The 13,996-nt window shown below is 43.3% G+C and overlaps 2 protein-coding genes across 2 annotated transcripts in view; one reads left to right on the plus strand and one right to left on the minus strand.

Moving 5' to 3' along the window:
- rbpjl (recombination signal binding protein for immunoglobulin kappa J region-like) overlaps positions 1-12,794 on the minus strand; it is a 29,785-nt gene extending 16,991 nt beyond the window's left edge. Inside the window, exons 1-2 of the mRNA XM_066663987.1 lie at positions 12,701-12,794; positions 3,792-3,903 (exon numbers count right to left, since the gene is read on the minus strand). Coding sequence (XP_066520084.1) covers positions 3,792-3,903; positions 12,701-12,794 — 206 coding nt within the window. The remainder of the gene's footprint in view (positions 1-3,791; positions 3,904-12,700) is intronic.
- Positions 7,871-13,996, plus strand: part of matn4 (matrilin 4) — a 42,362-nt gene continuing 36,236 nt past the window's right edge. The window contains exon 1 of the mRNA XM_066664921.1: positions 7,871-7,994. The gene's annotated coding sequence lies outside the window, so the exon portion shown is untranslated. The remainder of the gene's footprint in view (positions 7,995-13,996) is intronic.

Consider the following 13,996-nt stretch of genomic DNA (forward strand, 5'->3'; position numbering starts at 1 on the left):
TACAATTACAGACTGGAGTCCACCTGTTGCTCTGCATACTTTGTTACCCCTCTTTCACCCTATTCTCCCTATTTCCCTCACAGTGCTCATTGTGTCTGTTTTGCCATGGTTAACCTCATCTTTGTGCTCTCACATAAACGTGGGTCCAATGCAGTGATTGGACAGATACAGATGAGGGGGCGGGGCAATATCAAGGTCTCTTGACGTCAGAAGCGGAACAGAATCAGAACGATTTGTTTTATCCCATCGTTTTCAGACTTATACAGCGGATAGAAAACTGACTGAGTGGTATTGTTTCACAGTATGTGAGTTGGTGGGCTCCAGATATACACATAAATGTGAACATGTGCTGAACACATGATTTTACCATATGTCCCTTTTTAATCACATAATTTCAAAGGAGAGCCATTCCACAGATATCTTTCCAGTGCTGGTGAATGAAACCAGGCATCTCCAAGCTGTTTCCTCTCCACCACCTGCACGGACCCCCACCCTCTAAAGAGTGTTAGAAGGAATGATGATGAATGAAATTAGTGGGAAGTAGAGAAATATGGTTTTATCTTTATCATAGCTCTCATGAATCTAGCTCTCATGCAATGCAATCACAACCATGTCATGTAGCAACATACTGCGAGGAGCTTTTAGAGGATGTCTGGTTCCATTAAAATCCATCCATCCATCCATCCATTATCTGTAACCGCTTATCCAATTTAGGGTCGCGGGGGGTCCAGAGCCTACCTGGAATCATCGGGCGCAAGGCGGGAATACACCCTGGAGGGGGCGCCAGTCCTTCACAGGGCCCATTCAAATCCTCTGTCAACAATTCTGACTCTCAAAGCTTCTTAGACTTTTACTCACAATTTTTTTTAATATAACTCAGTGGAATTACCTGATATAAGATTGCATTTAAAGGGTAAAATGCAGATTAAACTTCTAAAACTGCCATAATCTATGTGTAATTTCATACTCCTCACTCTGGGGCAGATATAAATCACTGGGGTGTTACAGTGTGAGTCAGTAATGGAGGTGTTGAATGCACAGCAGTAAATATTGGGCACATTCTCCACAGTGACGCCGGACAGTGTTTAAAAGCCCTGATTCTTAATGTAAATCTACAGAGAGATGGGTTTGGTGCTGGTGACACACGTATAAACTGTGATATACAGATAAAAGTCTTCCCTGAATGAAGTCATTTAAGGTCTCATACAGCACAAAAGCAAAGGTCTGGAAGCACTAACCATAGTAATAATAGTTTGCTGTGTTTTATAATACAACAAGCGCTCCATAAATGAGTATAAATGACCGATATAAGCAGTCCTGATATTCCTAACATTTCTACATTATGATTCATTTTGCTTCTTAGTTTTTTTATGATCAAAAATCAAGCCAAATCAGTGCTGCAAACTGTTGTGTGTGAATGTACACAGGAGACAGTCCTGCAGCTTCTGACCTGAGGATTAGAGTGAGTGGTACCACTTTAAAATTAGACTACAATTATAAAGGTTTATAAATTGTTTAAAAACATGTTTATTACATGGTTAATAATTAGGTTGTAAACACTGTAAAGGTCATTAATAATCATTTGTAACACAGAGATAGGAAGTGTGACAGTAGCTTTTTTTTTTGTCTAATACTGAAAGTGTCAGAACTTACTGAAAATGTGGAGGTAAAGATTAAGCTCAGACCTGTGAAGGTGAATTTTGTCGTTTCACATGTTAATGTTCACCACATTCATTAAAGGGTTAAACTTATTAACAAATATGTGCTGGAGCTGACAGGGCTAATGTCGACTTATAGAGGAGACACATTGAGTATCTGACAAGATCTGAGGTTTAACTGTAGATGGATGTGGGTTCACTAATTGGCAAACAGCAGGTCATTGTTGGTCATTAAAAATGTATTAAAATGACAATTATCTTTTTATTTAAAAACTTAATTAAATAAAATGTAGTGGTTTGAAAATAGCAAGTGAAGAATTTATTGGTCGCTGCATTTGTTATGAGCTCCATCAGGAAAAAGCATGTGATGGAATTGTTCTGTTCTTGGGATAATGTTGTATCCAAATGTATGTGTGAATCAAAGATAGAGTTTGATGTTAGAGGTTGTGACCATATTGTATTCATTCCTAATTTTACATCATTTTTTGTTGAAAAAGAAACATTTGTCATTTTTAATACGACACGCTAGAGAGTGGGAAAATGTTTGAATTTTAAAATAACAGGATAGGTCACACAAATAGACTTTAAGCTTACTAGAACACCTAATAAAATATAAACGCAGAGTACAGACTCGGATAAAGGTGGAGTTGGGGGCAGCGGGGTGGTCGGTCTGGAGTCTCCAGGCCAATGATTTCTGGTCAGAAACCTAGACTAATCTGCTCATGTGGAAAAAGACCAGGCTGTAGAAAGACCTGCATTCCTCTGCTCAGAGGCGGCCAAGTGAGCGATGCTGCATTTTGTAAATAGAGGCTCTCATTCCTTCCTTTCCTTTAAAGTTAATGTGGTGACCGCAGGCATGGGAGCTTTTCACTCACAGTTCTCTGCAAAAATGCGCTTTATAAGGACACCATTCAGAGCAGAGAGTGATCCGCCGGAGCTGGGATGTAAGGACTGAGAGATATAAGAGCGCCATTGTGGGTGTGCTCTTATTGTTTGGATTTTATGGTGTGGAACTGAATGTAAATTAGTGAAAGCTATTCTATGCATCCAAGATTGTAGACACCACTTATAGTGTGTGTATTCATCAACACTGGGGGTCCCCCTCTGCTGACAGAGACGTTCAGTTGTGCGCACAGTTTGTATAACGGCCATAGAAAAACATGACTATTCAGGAGCAGTTGCACATGAGCCGAAGGTCACCATGCTGAATGGGCAAGGGACATAAAGCCTGCCAGTGATTTCTGGAGGGAAGGAACCTTTTCTAATAACTTTGAGATGAGTTGGAGTTGTGTTTGTGATCCAGAACTAATCACAACAGCAGCACCTGAGCTCAGAAAGTTGACTGAGTGCCATCAAAATGATCACAGCACTTTATATCACAGTTTCAAAAACATCAAAGTCCCATTTCTGCTCCCTTTCAATATCAGAATGAATGAGACCATTTAAAATGATGCGACTGTCGATGCCCACAAACTTTATGTAGGAGTAATACCTCCACCAGAGTGCGCAGCTGAGAGTCAGAAGTTTCGGAACACAACAAACACAGAAAGTGGGATGGGGGGGAGGAGGTGGTTGTTATATTCATTGTGATCTGTTTACGGAAATTCTGTTCATTATTGCTGCTTTTCCACTGCATGGTACCTACGCTACTCACTCTACACTCTATTTGGTCTATTTGCTTTGTTTCTAACAGGATCGGCGGGCTGTGGAAACCACAACAACGGCGGCAGTAACGTTACTCATGGTGTATTGGCGTGTTGTTGTTGTTGTTTGGGACAGAACACAGCTCCGTCATCAGTTCAGACAGATCAGTAGAGTTTGTTCCTTCCTTGTTGCAGCGTCCAGCTCTCGCTGGATTCTTTCGTCGGCCACCGATCCAAGGAGCGCTTGAACCTCTTCAAAAGTCCACGGCGTAATTTTACGAGCTGTCGTCGTGAGTCGGATAAAAACAAACGTGATCTCTGCTGCAGCTGGCGAATTTACAGATGTAGAGTTAGTGCTGGTCGTCTGCGATGTGTGGCGTAGAGTGACGACTCTCTCTGGACAATCAGCGCTCTGCAAGGTTTACACGCCACGGTTTAGTCCCTACTCGACTCGCTCTGAACCACAAGAGAACAGCCACTAAACAAGAACCCGCTTCCAGAACCAGGACCTGATTTACCTGGTGGAGGAGCAGAAAACCTGAGGAGAGTGGAGTAGGGACCATCAGTAAGTGAGGCTCGTACTTCACTGGCTCCATCCAAATCTGTAAATGGATTAAACACTGAGAATGCGTAAAACTTAAGGTAGTATATCTGTGTTTGTTGCCCTGGTTATCAGCCTTTAAGACGAATGTCACTGGAGTAACGTCAGTGATGCGTGAAATCATTCAAATAATTGCACTTCTCTCTCAGAACTAACAAAAGCAGCTGTTGATTTCTTAATTCTCTCATTTCAGGACACAATACGTCCCCAGACTCAATCCAAATGGCTGCCCACTGAGGCTCTATTCAACAAAGCACCAGGTCCCTGCAGTGGAATGTGGTTTGTATTTGTCTGCAGCTGAGAGAGAGAGAGAGAGAGAGAGAGCAAGGGAGACAGAGTGAGAGAGAAAGAGAGAGAGTGAGAGACAGCGTGAGAGAGAGAGTGAGAGACACACAGAGAGAGACAGTGTGAGCAGTGTGAGAGAGTTTGAGACAGTGAGAGAGAGAGAAAGAGAGACAGAGCGAGACAGAGACAGCGAGAGAGAGAGAGAGAGAGACAGAGTGACAGAGAGAGTGAGAGAGAGAGAGAGAGAGAGAGAGAGAGAGAGAGACAGTGTGAGAGAGAGTAAGAGTTAAACTCTTATGGTGTTTGTGAAGGTCTGGATAAATCTAGACCTAATGAACTCTCATTATTTCCTGCCTCAGGTCATTAGCGCTGGGTCAGTTTGTAGACGTCTGAGATACAATAAGAAATAACACTCTGTTCTTCAGCTGAGGACAAACGTCTGAAGTTACAGACTCAGAATTTCAAAATAAACTTTCACAACTTCACCATTACATCAGTCGCAAAATTAAATGAAAATGTAATACGCAAAATGAAAACTTCAGACGCCTGTTCCACCTTAAATGGCTTTATCTGCTGTCTTATTTTAATTTTCCTTTCCACTTTAAACAGTGGGGCTGTAACATTTGGGTGTATTGTAAAAGTCAGAATGCAACTTTTGCACTGTTTATGGTGGAACAGAAAATCAGAGACGTTTTGCCTTGTTTTTATCGTGCTGATTGATAAACCTGAAAACCTGGCCACACAGAGGATTAAACACTTTCTCATGGAATCATGTATGAAGACATTACAGAGTAAATCGATATTACAACACCTTAAACATCAGGTGTAAAGCTTTTTCACAGTTGGAAAGCAGGACAGTGGTGGATCTTTAGCTGAGATGTGCTTGTACTCTTCTGGGATAGTGTTTCCCTAGATGTTTTACCATTGCTGTGAGGGCCACATTAACATTACTGAGGTCGGATGATGATGGTTGAGGATGAGTTCTGGATCACAAACCCTGGAGTTACTGGATAGAGCTCTGTCCCTCCAGAGAACAGATTCACTGCTCAACAGCTCAGCTCTATTACCCCTCTACCTCAGTGCTTCTGCAAGCTCATGTGCAGCTGCTTCAGAGCTGCTTTGAGTCAAACTCACTGAACGATCACTGAATTAGGAACACCTACCTTGTATCTACATTCATGTTTTATCAGCTCAGTGCTGCAGTGACACTGACGTGGTGGTTGTGTGTTAGTGTGTGTTGTGCTGGTGCGAGTGGATCAGACACAGCAGTGCTGCTGGAGTTTTTAAACCCTGTGTCCACTCACTGTCCACTCTGTGAGACACTCCTCCCTCGTTGGTCCACCTTGTACATGTAAAGTCAGAGACAGTAGCTCATCTGTCGCTGCACAGTGTGTGTCGGTTGTCCTCTAGTCCTTCATCACTGACACAGGACGCTGTCGGCTGGATGTTTTGGTCGGTGGTCTATTCTCAGTCCAGACACTGAGGTGTTTAAAAACTCCTGCAGCACTGCTGTGTCTGATCCACTCGCACCAGCACAACACACACTAACACATCACCACCACGTCAGTGCCACTGCAGCGCTGAGAATGATCCACCACCACATCACACCTGCTCTGTGGGGGTCCTGAGCGCTGAGGAACAGGGGGGGGGGGGTTAAGAAAGTGTTCAGAGAAACCAATGAACTACAGCCTGGAACTGTAGAACTACAAAGTGCTACTGTGTGGTCAGTGGAGAGGCAGATCATTCAGTCCAAATATAGACTCTCCTTCCTTTCCGCTGAGTTATATTCTGACCTGAGGATTGCTTTCATGTCAGAAATTCAGACTGCGGTTGTTAAAGTCAGAAGTGGTCTCTTTGGGAGTCCAGTTGGTCTGAAGTGTCCTGTCGGTGTAAAATAGCAACAGATCTGACCTCAGACCCCGGTGACCTCAGAGTACGATGGCAGGCAAAATTCAATCCCTGTTTCTGTGTAGAGAGAGGGTCAAGGAGTGACATGGGGTCACTACTCTACTCTAAAATAAACACTTATACAACATCACCTTCAGGGCAGAGCAGGAACCTCCAGAGGGGCAGGAATACCATCCCTCATCCTCAGTCTTGATAATCTGTATGTTTACCCATAATAGTATCAATATGACATTTCTGCAGTGATCTGATCATTCACACGGGCATCCGTGTTTATTCTGTCTGTGAGGAGTGTGGTGTGTTCTCCCTGTGTCTGCGTGGGTTTCCTCCGGGTGACTTTCTGTAAGGAGTGTGGTGTGTTCTCCCTGTGTCTGCGTGGGTTTCCTCTGGGTGACTGTCTGTGAGGAGTGTGGTGTGTTCTCCCTGTGTCTGCGTGGGTTTCCTCCGGGTGACTGTCTGTGAGGAGTGTGGTGTGTTCTCTCTGTGTCTGCGTGGGTTTCCTCTGGGTGACTGTCTGTAAGGAGTGTGGTGTGTTCTCTCTGTGTCTGCGTGGGTTTCCTCCGGGTGACTGTCTGTGAGAGTTGTGGTGTGTTCTCTCTGTGTCTGTGTGGGTTTCCTCCTGGTGACTATCTGTAAGGAGTGTGGTGTGTTCTCCTTGTGTCTGCGTGGGTTTCCTCCGGGTGACTGTCTGTGAGGAGTGTGGTGTGTTCTCCCTGTGTCTGTGTGGGTTTCCTCCGGGTGACTGTCTGTGAGGAGTATGGTGTGTTCTCCCTGTGTCTGTTTGGGTTTCCTCTGGGTGACTGTCTGTGAGGAGTGTGGTGTGTTTTCTCTGTGTCTGTTTGGGTTTCCTCCGGGTGACTGTGTGTGAGTGAATGTGTGAGTGTGTGTCGCCCTGTGAAGGACTGGTGCCCCCTCCAGGGTGTGTTCCTGCCTTGCTCCCAGTGATTCCAGGTCAGCTCCGGACCCACTGTTACCCTGAACTGGATAAGGGTTACAGACAATGAATGAATATCTAGTTCTATATCCAGTTCTGTATTTTTATTTTTGTTGTCTTTATCTTATTTATATATCTTACTCTTGTTTGTGGAAGAGCTACTGGATGCCATGAAGTTCCCTTTGGGATCAATAAAGTATCTATCTATCTATCTATCTATCTATCTATCTATCTATCTATCATATAATGTATTATTCAGACAGTGGCATATAGAGCAGTAGCTGTCAATACCCTGATGTTCTCTGTCAACAGGGATGAGTCTCCCCTACGATCTTACTGAGGGGTCAGTGAGGTCAGGGGTGAGTTGTGATGCTATTTTACACCCACAGCCCACTCCGGACACACTGCAGCTGCTCCCCATCCTCACGCCTCCTTTACCTCCTTTAATCCGTTTCTGAGAGTGTACACGCAGTGAGTGTTTAACTCAGGGCCTCTGTCCTCAGCGCGTGCAGATTAGATGTTTAAAGGGGTGTCTGCACACTTCTGGACACGGAGTACACAGGTAGACACAGAGAAAGAGAGAGAGACCGGTCGTTCATCACTCAGCGATAAACGATACACGCGCGGGAATCACTTTTCTAATCCACTTTTAATAAAAGTGTCTCGTGCCGCTGAGGTTTAAGAGGGGCGTGTCTTTCTCGCTCTCTCTCTCTCTCTCTCTCTCTCTCTCTCTCTCTCTCTCTCTCTCTCTCTCTGTGAAAGCGCAGCTCTGTGGATCATTCAATCAAACTCATCCGCGAGGCAGTGGCTCGTGCTCATTGCTGTCTGGACAGGACTGCACACTGTGGTGATTCTCCGGAGGGTCTGAAGAGAGTGTGTGTGAGGGAGATAGTGAGAGACAACGTGTTTGTGTGTGGGTGCGTGTTTTAAAGTCACCTGAGGCACGCGGGCTGCTGCAGGTCTCTCAGGTGAGTGAGTCGCGCGCTTCCAGAGTCCACACACTGCACACCTGAGAAAGAGATTTTAAAAATACAATTGCCATGATGTAAGCAATAAGACACACTCCTTTAGGGCACTATATATATATATATATAATTAAGTAAATGTTTTTATTATAAGGTCGTTTTGCTGCAGCAAAATAGCATTTTCATACTTTATTTGCAAACTCTAAAGCATTTCTCATTATTTCTGAACATTGTCTGTTGTAAATCCCAGACTGAGATGTTTCAGTGAAGTCTGCTCATCTCTCTGTGGTCTTTCAGGTTTAAACAGAGCTTACAGAAGTGTTGAATATTGGTAAAATTATAGTAACATTATTAACCACTGGTGAAGCCTGGGTGCTGTTGGGTGTGCTGCAGTAAACCTGGTGGTGGTGGGGATTGTTGGTGGTCTGTGACTCAGCTAGAAGTGTGTGGTGTTGTTATTGGTGGATTGTTAGATTAATATTTTATTCTCATTAAAATCAAACAAATCACAGAAACATGTCTGTGTTTATTTCCAATTAAAAATGTGTAAATTGTAGTTTCTTGGTATTTTTGCCTACTTTGGGGTATTTATGGTTTTGTTTGTGTTTGCTGTTGTGCTCTTGTCATAGAACTGCGCTCTAAATAATGACACTTAGTGTTGTTTCTCTTGTTTATTGGACTTGAATAACAGAGACTAAGCACTGCATTGTTTTAAACCTTGTGTTTCACAGTCCAGCATCGCAGACCTCACCGACCTCCTGGAATAACATTCTAAAGCCAAACATCTTGTTGTTTTGTGATTTATAGCTCAGATAAAGGCCAGGCTCAGCTCTGAACACTTAAAGCTGGGTTTGTATTATTCTTTTTTATTACTGTGTGTGAGGCTTTGATCTGTCTGAGTCTGAGAAAGTCTCAATCTCCCGTCTTTCACGTGTTTCATCTCACAAACTAAGGTATCCTAGCTGTCCCCAGGTTCAGGCTGGTCACTGTTTGGTAGTGGGACCTCCACCTATTTCTCTTCAGGGTGGAAATAGTAAAGTGAAATTGGAATTTGAATGTCTTATGATATGTGTCTAACATTATTATAATTATTTATTTTATTATTATTATTATAAATCATATGTGGGGGAATGTGCCTCTGAGCTTTATTAAGCTCTAATAACTCCATTTTTGTTGTTTTTAATGGCACACCTTTGAAAACTATTGCAGTTTGCTGAAATATCATGAGGAAAAATTCATAAAATGCTCAGAACACTCTCTGTTTCCTACTTGGTCTGCAATTTTTCATAACAAATGCACTCACAAAAGCAGATTGGGTGTTGGTTTAAGTTCGTATTCTCTCAGATGTTAGTCCACAGTTGTGTGATACAGAGTCAACTGCATTGTTCCAATGAAACCCAGTGAACTTTTCATACTGACTTCCATTTTATAACTCTTTCACTTGTTTTATTTGTTGTTCAATGTCCTTCCACCAGCTCAATCACACGTACACTCTTTGTTTGATATAGGAACTCATCTCACTTCCACAGAATGCAGTGAATGAGTAAATGCACACAAAGTCATTCACTCAATGTGAAATGCTTAGTTCTAGAGACGTTGGCCCCATCCACACGTATCTGTTTATTTTAAAAAAACAGAGGTTTTTGTCTGTGTTTTTGCCTCTTGTTCTCATGAAAACGGTGTTGTAGGTTACTGAAAACGCTGTTGGATATTTTTGAAAATTTTCGGAATCGCTGATGTCACACAACGTGTCTGTCTCTGTCTGAAACACAAATATCTCCTCACTCCCTCTACAGTGAACTACATCCATCATTAACCACACTGTACACACACAGACAGCACTAGAGTTCAGATTCACACAGATGAATAAATAGAAATCATGTTGTATTCGAAATGTATAATGCACTGTTAACATCTAGATTCAGTCGTTTCAGGTCGTGTGTGGTGCACTACAGAGGGAGCATTGAGAGATTTGGAATAACACTTCTGTGTTTCTCTCATGCATCGTGGTGTTTTGATGCCTCTCTTTAAGTGGTACTATGGCCCCCTACTGGACTGGCGTGATAATGCAGCCATTATCATAACCGCCTGGACAGGGATATAAATGGAGTGAGGAAAATCTCAGTTTTTAGAAATAAACGGATCCATGTGGATGGGGCCTCTGTTTTTTAAAAGATGTGGTGTTCTTACAGTTCAAAGAGTGTGGTGGTAAGAAACAAGCAGAACTTTATCACAAAATCTCTTGAACATCCCATTTAACATTTCTATATTAAGAACAGTACTGTTGTGAGTAAATACAATGCTAAGCACATGGCCAGCTGGACTTCCATGATTCCCAGCTTGTGTAGGAATCATGTTACACCAGAGTCCTTAGGCAAAACTCCTCGCTGGGCCCTCAATGGACATGTGAGTTAGCTTTCCACTGATGTAAATCTGTTAATAGAGGAGTCCTGGTGCGTGCATGTTCATGCTGCGCAGAGTAAAATAAATCAGTCTGTGTGCTCCATGTCTAATATCACTGTAGAAATCATTGCTGTCCTTTGAAAGTGCTGTATCCCTTATTCAGAGCAGAGTGTGGAGTGGTCAGAACTGATCCACGTAGTGTTTAATCATTCATTATCTGTAAGCGCTTATCCAATTCAGGGTCACAGTGGGTCCAGAGCCTAACTGGAATCATTGGGCGCAAGGCCAGTCCTTCACAGGGCAACACACACACACACACACATTCACTCACACCTAGGGACACTTTTGAGTCGCCAATCCACCTGCAACGTGTGTGTATTTTTTTGGACTGTGGGAGGAAACCGGAGCACCCGGAGGAAACCCACACGGACACGGGGAGAACACACCAACTCCTCACAGACAGTCACCTGGAGCGGGAATCGAACCCACAACCTCCAGGCCCCTGGAGCTGTGTGACTGTGACACTACCTGCTGCACCACCGTGCCGCCCTAGTGTTTAATTAGTGTTTAATCAGAGGAATGATAATTACAATCCACATGTTTGTTACATTCCTGTTCATGTATTCTGTTGTTCAGATTGAAAGTTTCTGACCCTGACAAATAAACATCTAGGAACGTCCCGCTCTGTTTTACTGCATTTGTTACAGATCGAACACTGTGGAAAGAAACTAGAGTTGTAAACGGAAATGTGACATTGGAAAACGCTTTGCTTTGCATTTTTCTTTAGGTTAACATTTCATGATCACACATCAGAAGGTCCAGTTTGTCTGCAGTTTTGGAGATGAAACAGCCAGTTAGATGGAGATAAAGTGGGGGGGCAAGTCTTTAATACCTACATTCCAAGCAAAAGATGTGTAAACCAGTCTTAGAACCGTTTAAACACATCCAAACCATAAATGAGAGTAAAACCTGAGAAATCTTTCACTTTGATTGGCAGCACAGCTGACCAATAAGACACGTCCCTGAGAGATGGTCATCTCTTAATTTCCTGATCTCTTTCTTCTGTATTTGGAAAGGCTTGGTCCTCTGAGGGCTGCACTAGTGGTGTTTGGTTCCAGAAGCTGGTCCCAGATCAGATCTTTAAGCAGTTAAGGGCATTTAGAGCAGTTGAGTTTGTTAGGCTGCCAGTGGCTGCCTGGAGACAAAGCCTCTCTGACTTCGAACAGTAGCAGAGTTCCACATCTGCTTCCAATCCTTCACTGAAACAAGACGCTGCTGTTTCTGAACCTGACTCCGCTGTCAGTCAAACCTTCTACTCAATAGAAACACAGCTCTCTGGTTCTCCACAGTGATATTCCCCCGACACACACATACACACTCTCTCTCTCTTTCCATCTTCTCTGATTTTCTGCTTCTGCCTGAGGCTTGAGTCTGGTATTTACCTTGTGATGGTTATACCCCAAGGAGATTCCTCAGGTCTCCACTGCTTTCAGAAGCTTTCAGAAGCTTCCGAATGTTTATCACTTGTCTCTCTTCAGAGCCATATGTGGAGAAATGCACTCTCTCACTCTCTCTCTTCATTACAGCCCTAAAGCTCAAATAAACAAACGTTTCTCACTGCTGCCCTCTAAAGATGTCACAGCACCAGTTTTATTTTGAAAAACCACAGCTATTGTTCTGTGTAGTGCACAAAATTATTAAAAACCTGATTTGTTTTTGCTTTCATATTACTTAAGGAGGAAATGTCACCAAATTCAGGAGACGGCTAACTGCATGAAGGTAAACACTGAGCAAATGTGTTACAAATGAGTTTTTGTGGGAATTCAGACAGTGAATAAACACTTACAGACATCATCCACAAGCTACAGTGTGTTTTTTTCTCTCAATGTTCCACCTTAAAAGACGTAGAGCTTATGAACATTAACAAACCAAAGGGAACAGCATTTCCCCACAATCTTAGAATATCATAAATTATGACTTGCTGTCTCTTAATGATGAGATATTTGTCATAATTATGGCTTTGTGTAGCCATTCACATTATTATGACATGCAAATACATTGATCTGAGAGTAAGCCAACCTTATGTTATAGCATGTTAGTTTTATAAAATATTAAGCCATAAGTCAGAATTATAAGAAGCCTTCCCAGAGTTATTACATACATAAGTGATTATTGTGAATATGATACTAAGTCATAATTCCAGGAAACTGTCTTATTATGATCTAAATAGTGATTTAAACAGCTGTAATTAGTGGAAACATATCTCCAGTCCCTGATTAAAGCTCAGAAAGCTGTCACTCACTTACCACTTTCTCTGTCTCTCTCTCCCTGTTGGTGCTGCATGTCGTTGAGGGGGTTGTTTCTCTCAGGATCTTCATCCCTTCCTTGGCTCAGCTTCATCTCTCTCGCTCTCTCTCTCTCTCTCCTCTAAACCACAGTGGTTTCTCCAGACTTTCCGCTGAGTCTGTTCACCGTGGCTGTGAGGCTGCTGTGCGTGTGTTAATCCTCGTGTCCGTTTGTGTTGGGAGATAGTGACCTGTACTCAGGTGTGTGGTTCCCATGCTCTGCAAACAGCAGCCGTCTCAGTCAACATGAGGACTGAGGGTAAACAGTGAGGAATAATGATCACTTCTCATGTTGGGTTTAGTACAGCGTGTAACAACTTCAGTCCTAAAATGCTTTACAGTAGACAGCGGAACATAGCTGTTCATCTGAATTTGATTATCAGCCACATAAATGTTAGTGAAGCCAGGTAGTGATTTAGGATGATTGGATGGCGACCTTAGTTATAAATATTCATTCATTCATTCATTCATTCATTCATTATTTGTAACCCTTATCCAGTTTAGGGTCACGGTGGGTCCAGAGCCTACTCAGAATCATTGGGCACAAGGCAGGAACACACCCTGGATGGGGCGCCAGTTCTTCAAAGGGTAACACACACACACTCACACCAACGGACACTTTTGAGTCAGCAATCCACCTACCAATGTGTGTGTTTGGAGCGTGGGAGGAAACCGGAGCACCCGGAGGAAACCCACGCAGACACAGGGAGAACACACCACACTCCTCACAGACATTCACCCAGAGGAAACCCACGCAGACACAGGGAGAACACACCACACTCCTCACAGATATTCACCCAGAGGAAACCCACGCAGACACAGGGAGAACACACCACACTCCTCACAGACAGTCACCCGGAGGAAACCCATGCAGACACAGGGAGAACACACCACACTCCTCACAGACAGTCACTCGGAGGAAACCCACACAGATGTACAGCACGTACACATCAGCATCCTGCCTCCACTTCACACTGCTGCAGTGCTGTAGACACCAAGATGTCTGGTTCCATTCACCAACACTGGAAAGTCTCTATAATAAACCTTTTCACATGAAACCACTTTGTGGCTTTGTTTACACCTCAAATTCAGTTCCTCTCTACAACTCAGTAAGTGTAAACCTCATGGTCAGGAAGTGGATGTGTCCCTATAAGGGCTTCAGCAGCTGTTGTGGGCCTCTGTGAGAGATATTACTGTGAACTGGAAGTTACATTACTGCGTTATTCCCAGAGGAGAAGCTTGGAGAGTTCTGGCCCT

The sequence above is a fragment of the Hoplias malabaricus genome, chromosome 3 (assembly GCF_029633855.1).
Source record: "Hoplias malabaricus isolate fHopMal1 chromosome 3, fHopMal1.hap1, whole genome shotgun sequence".
NCBI lineage: Eukaryota > Metazoa > Chordata > Actinopteri > Characiformes > Erythrinidae > Hoplias > Hoplias malabaricus.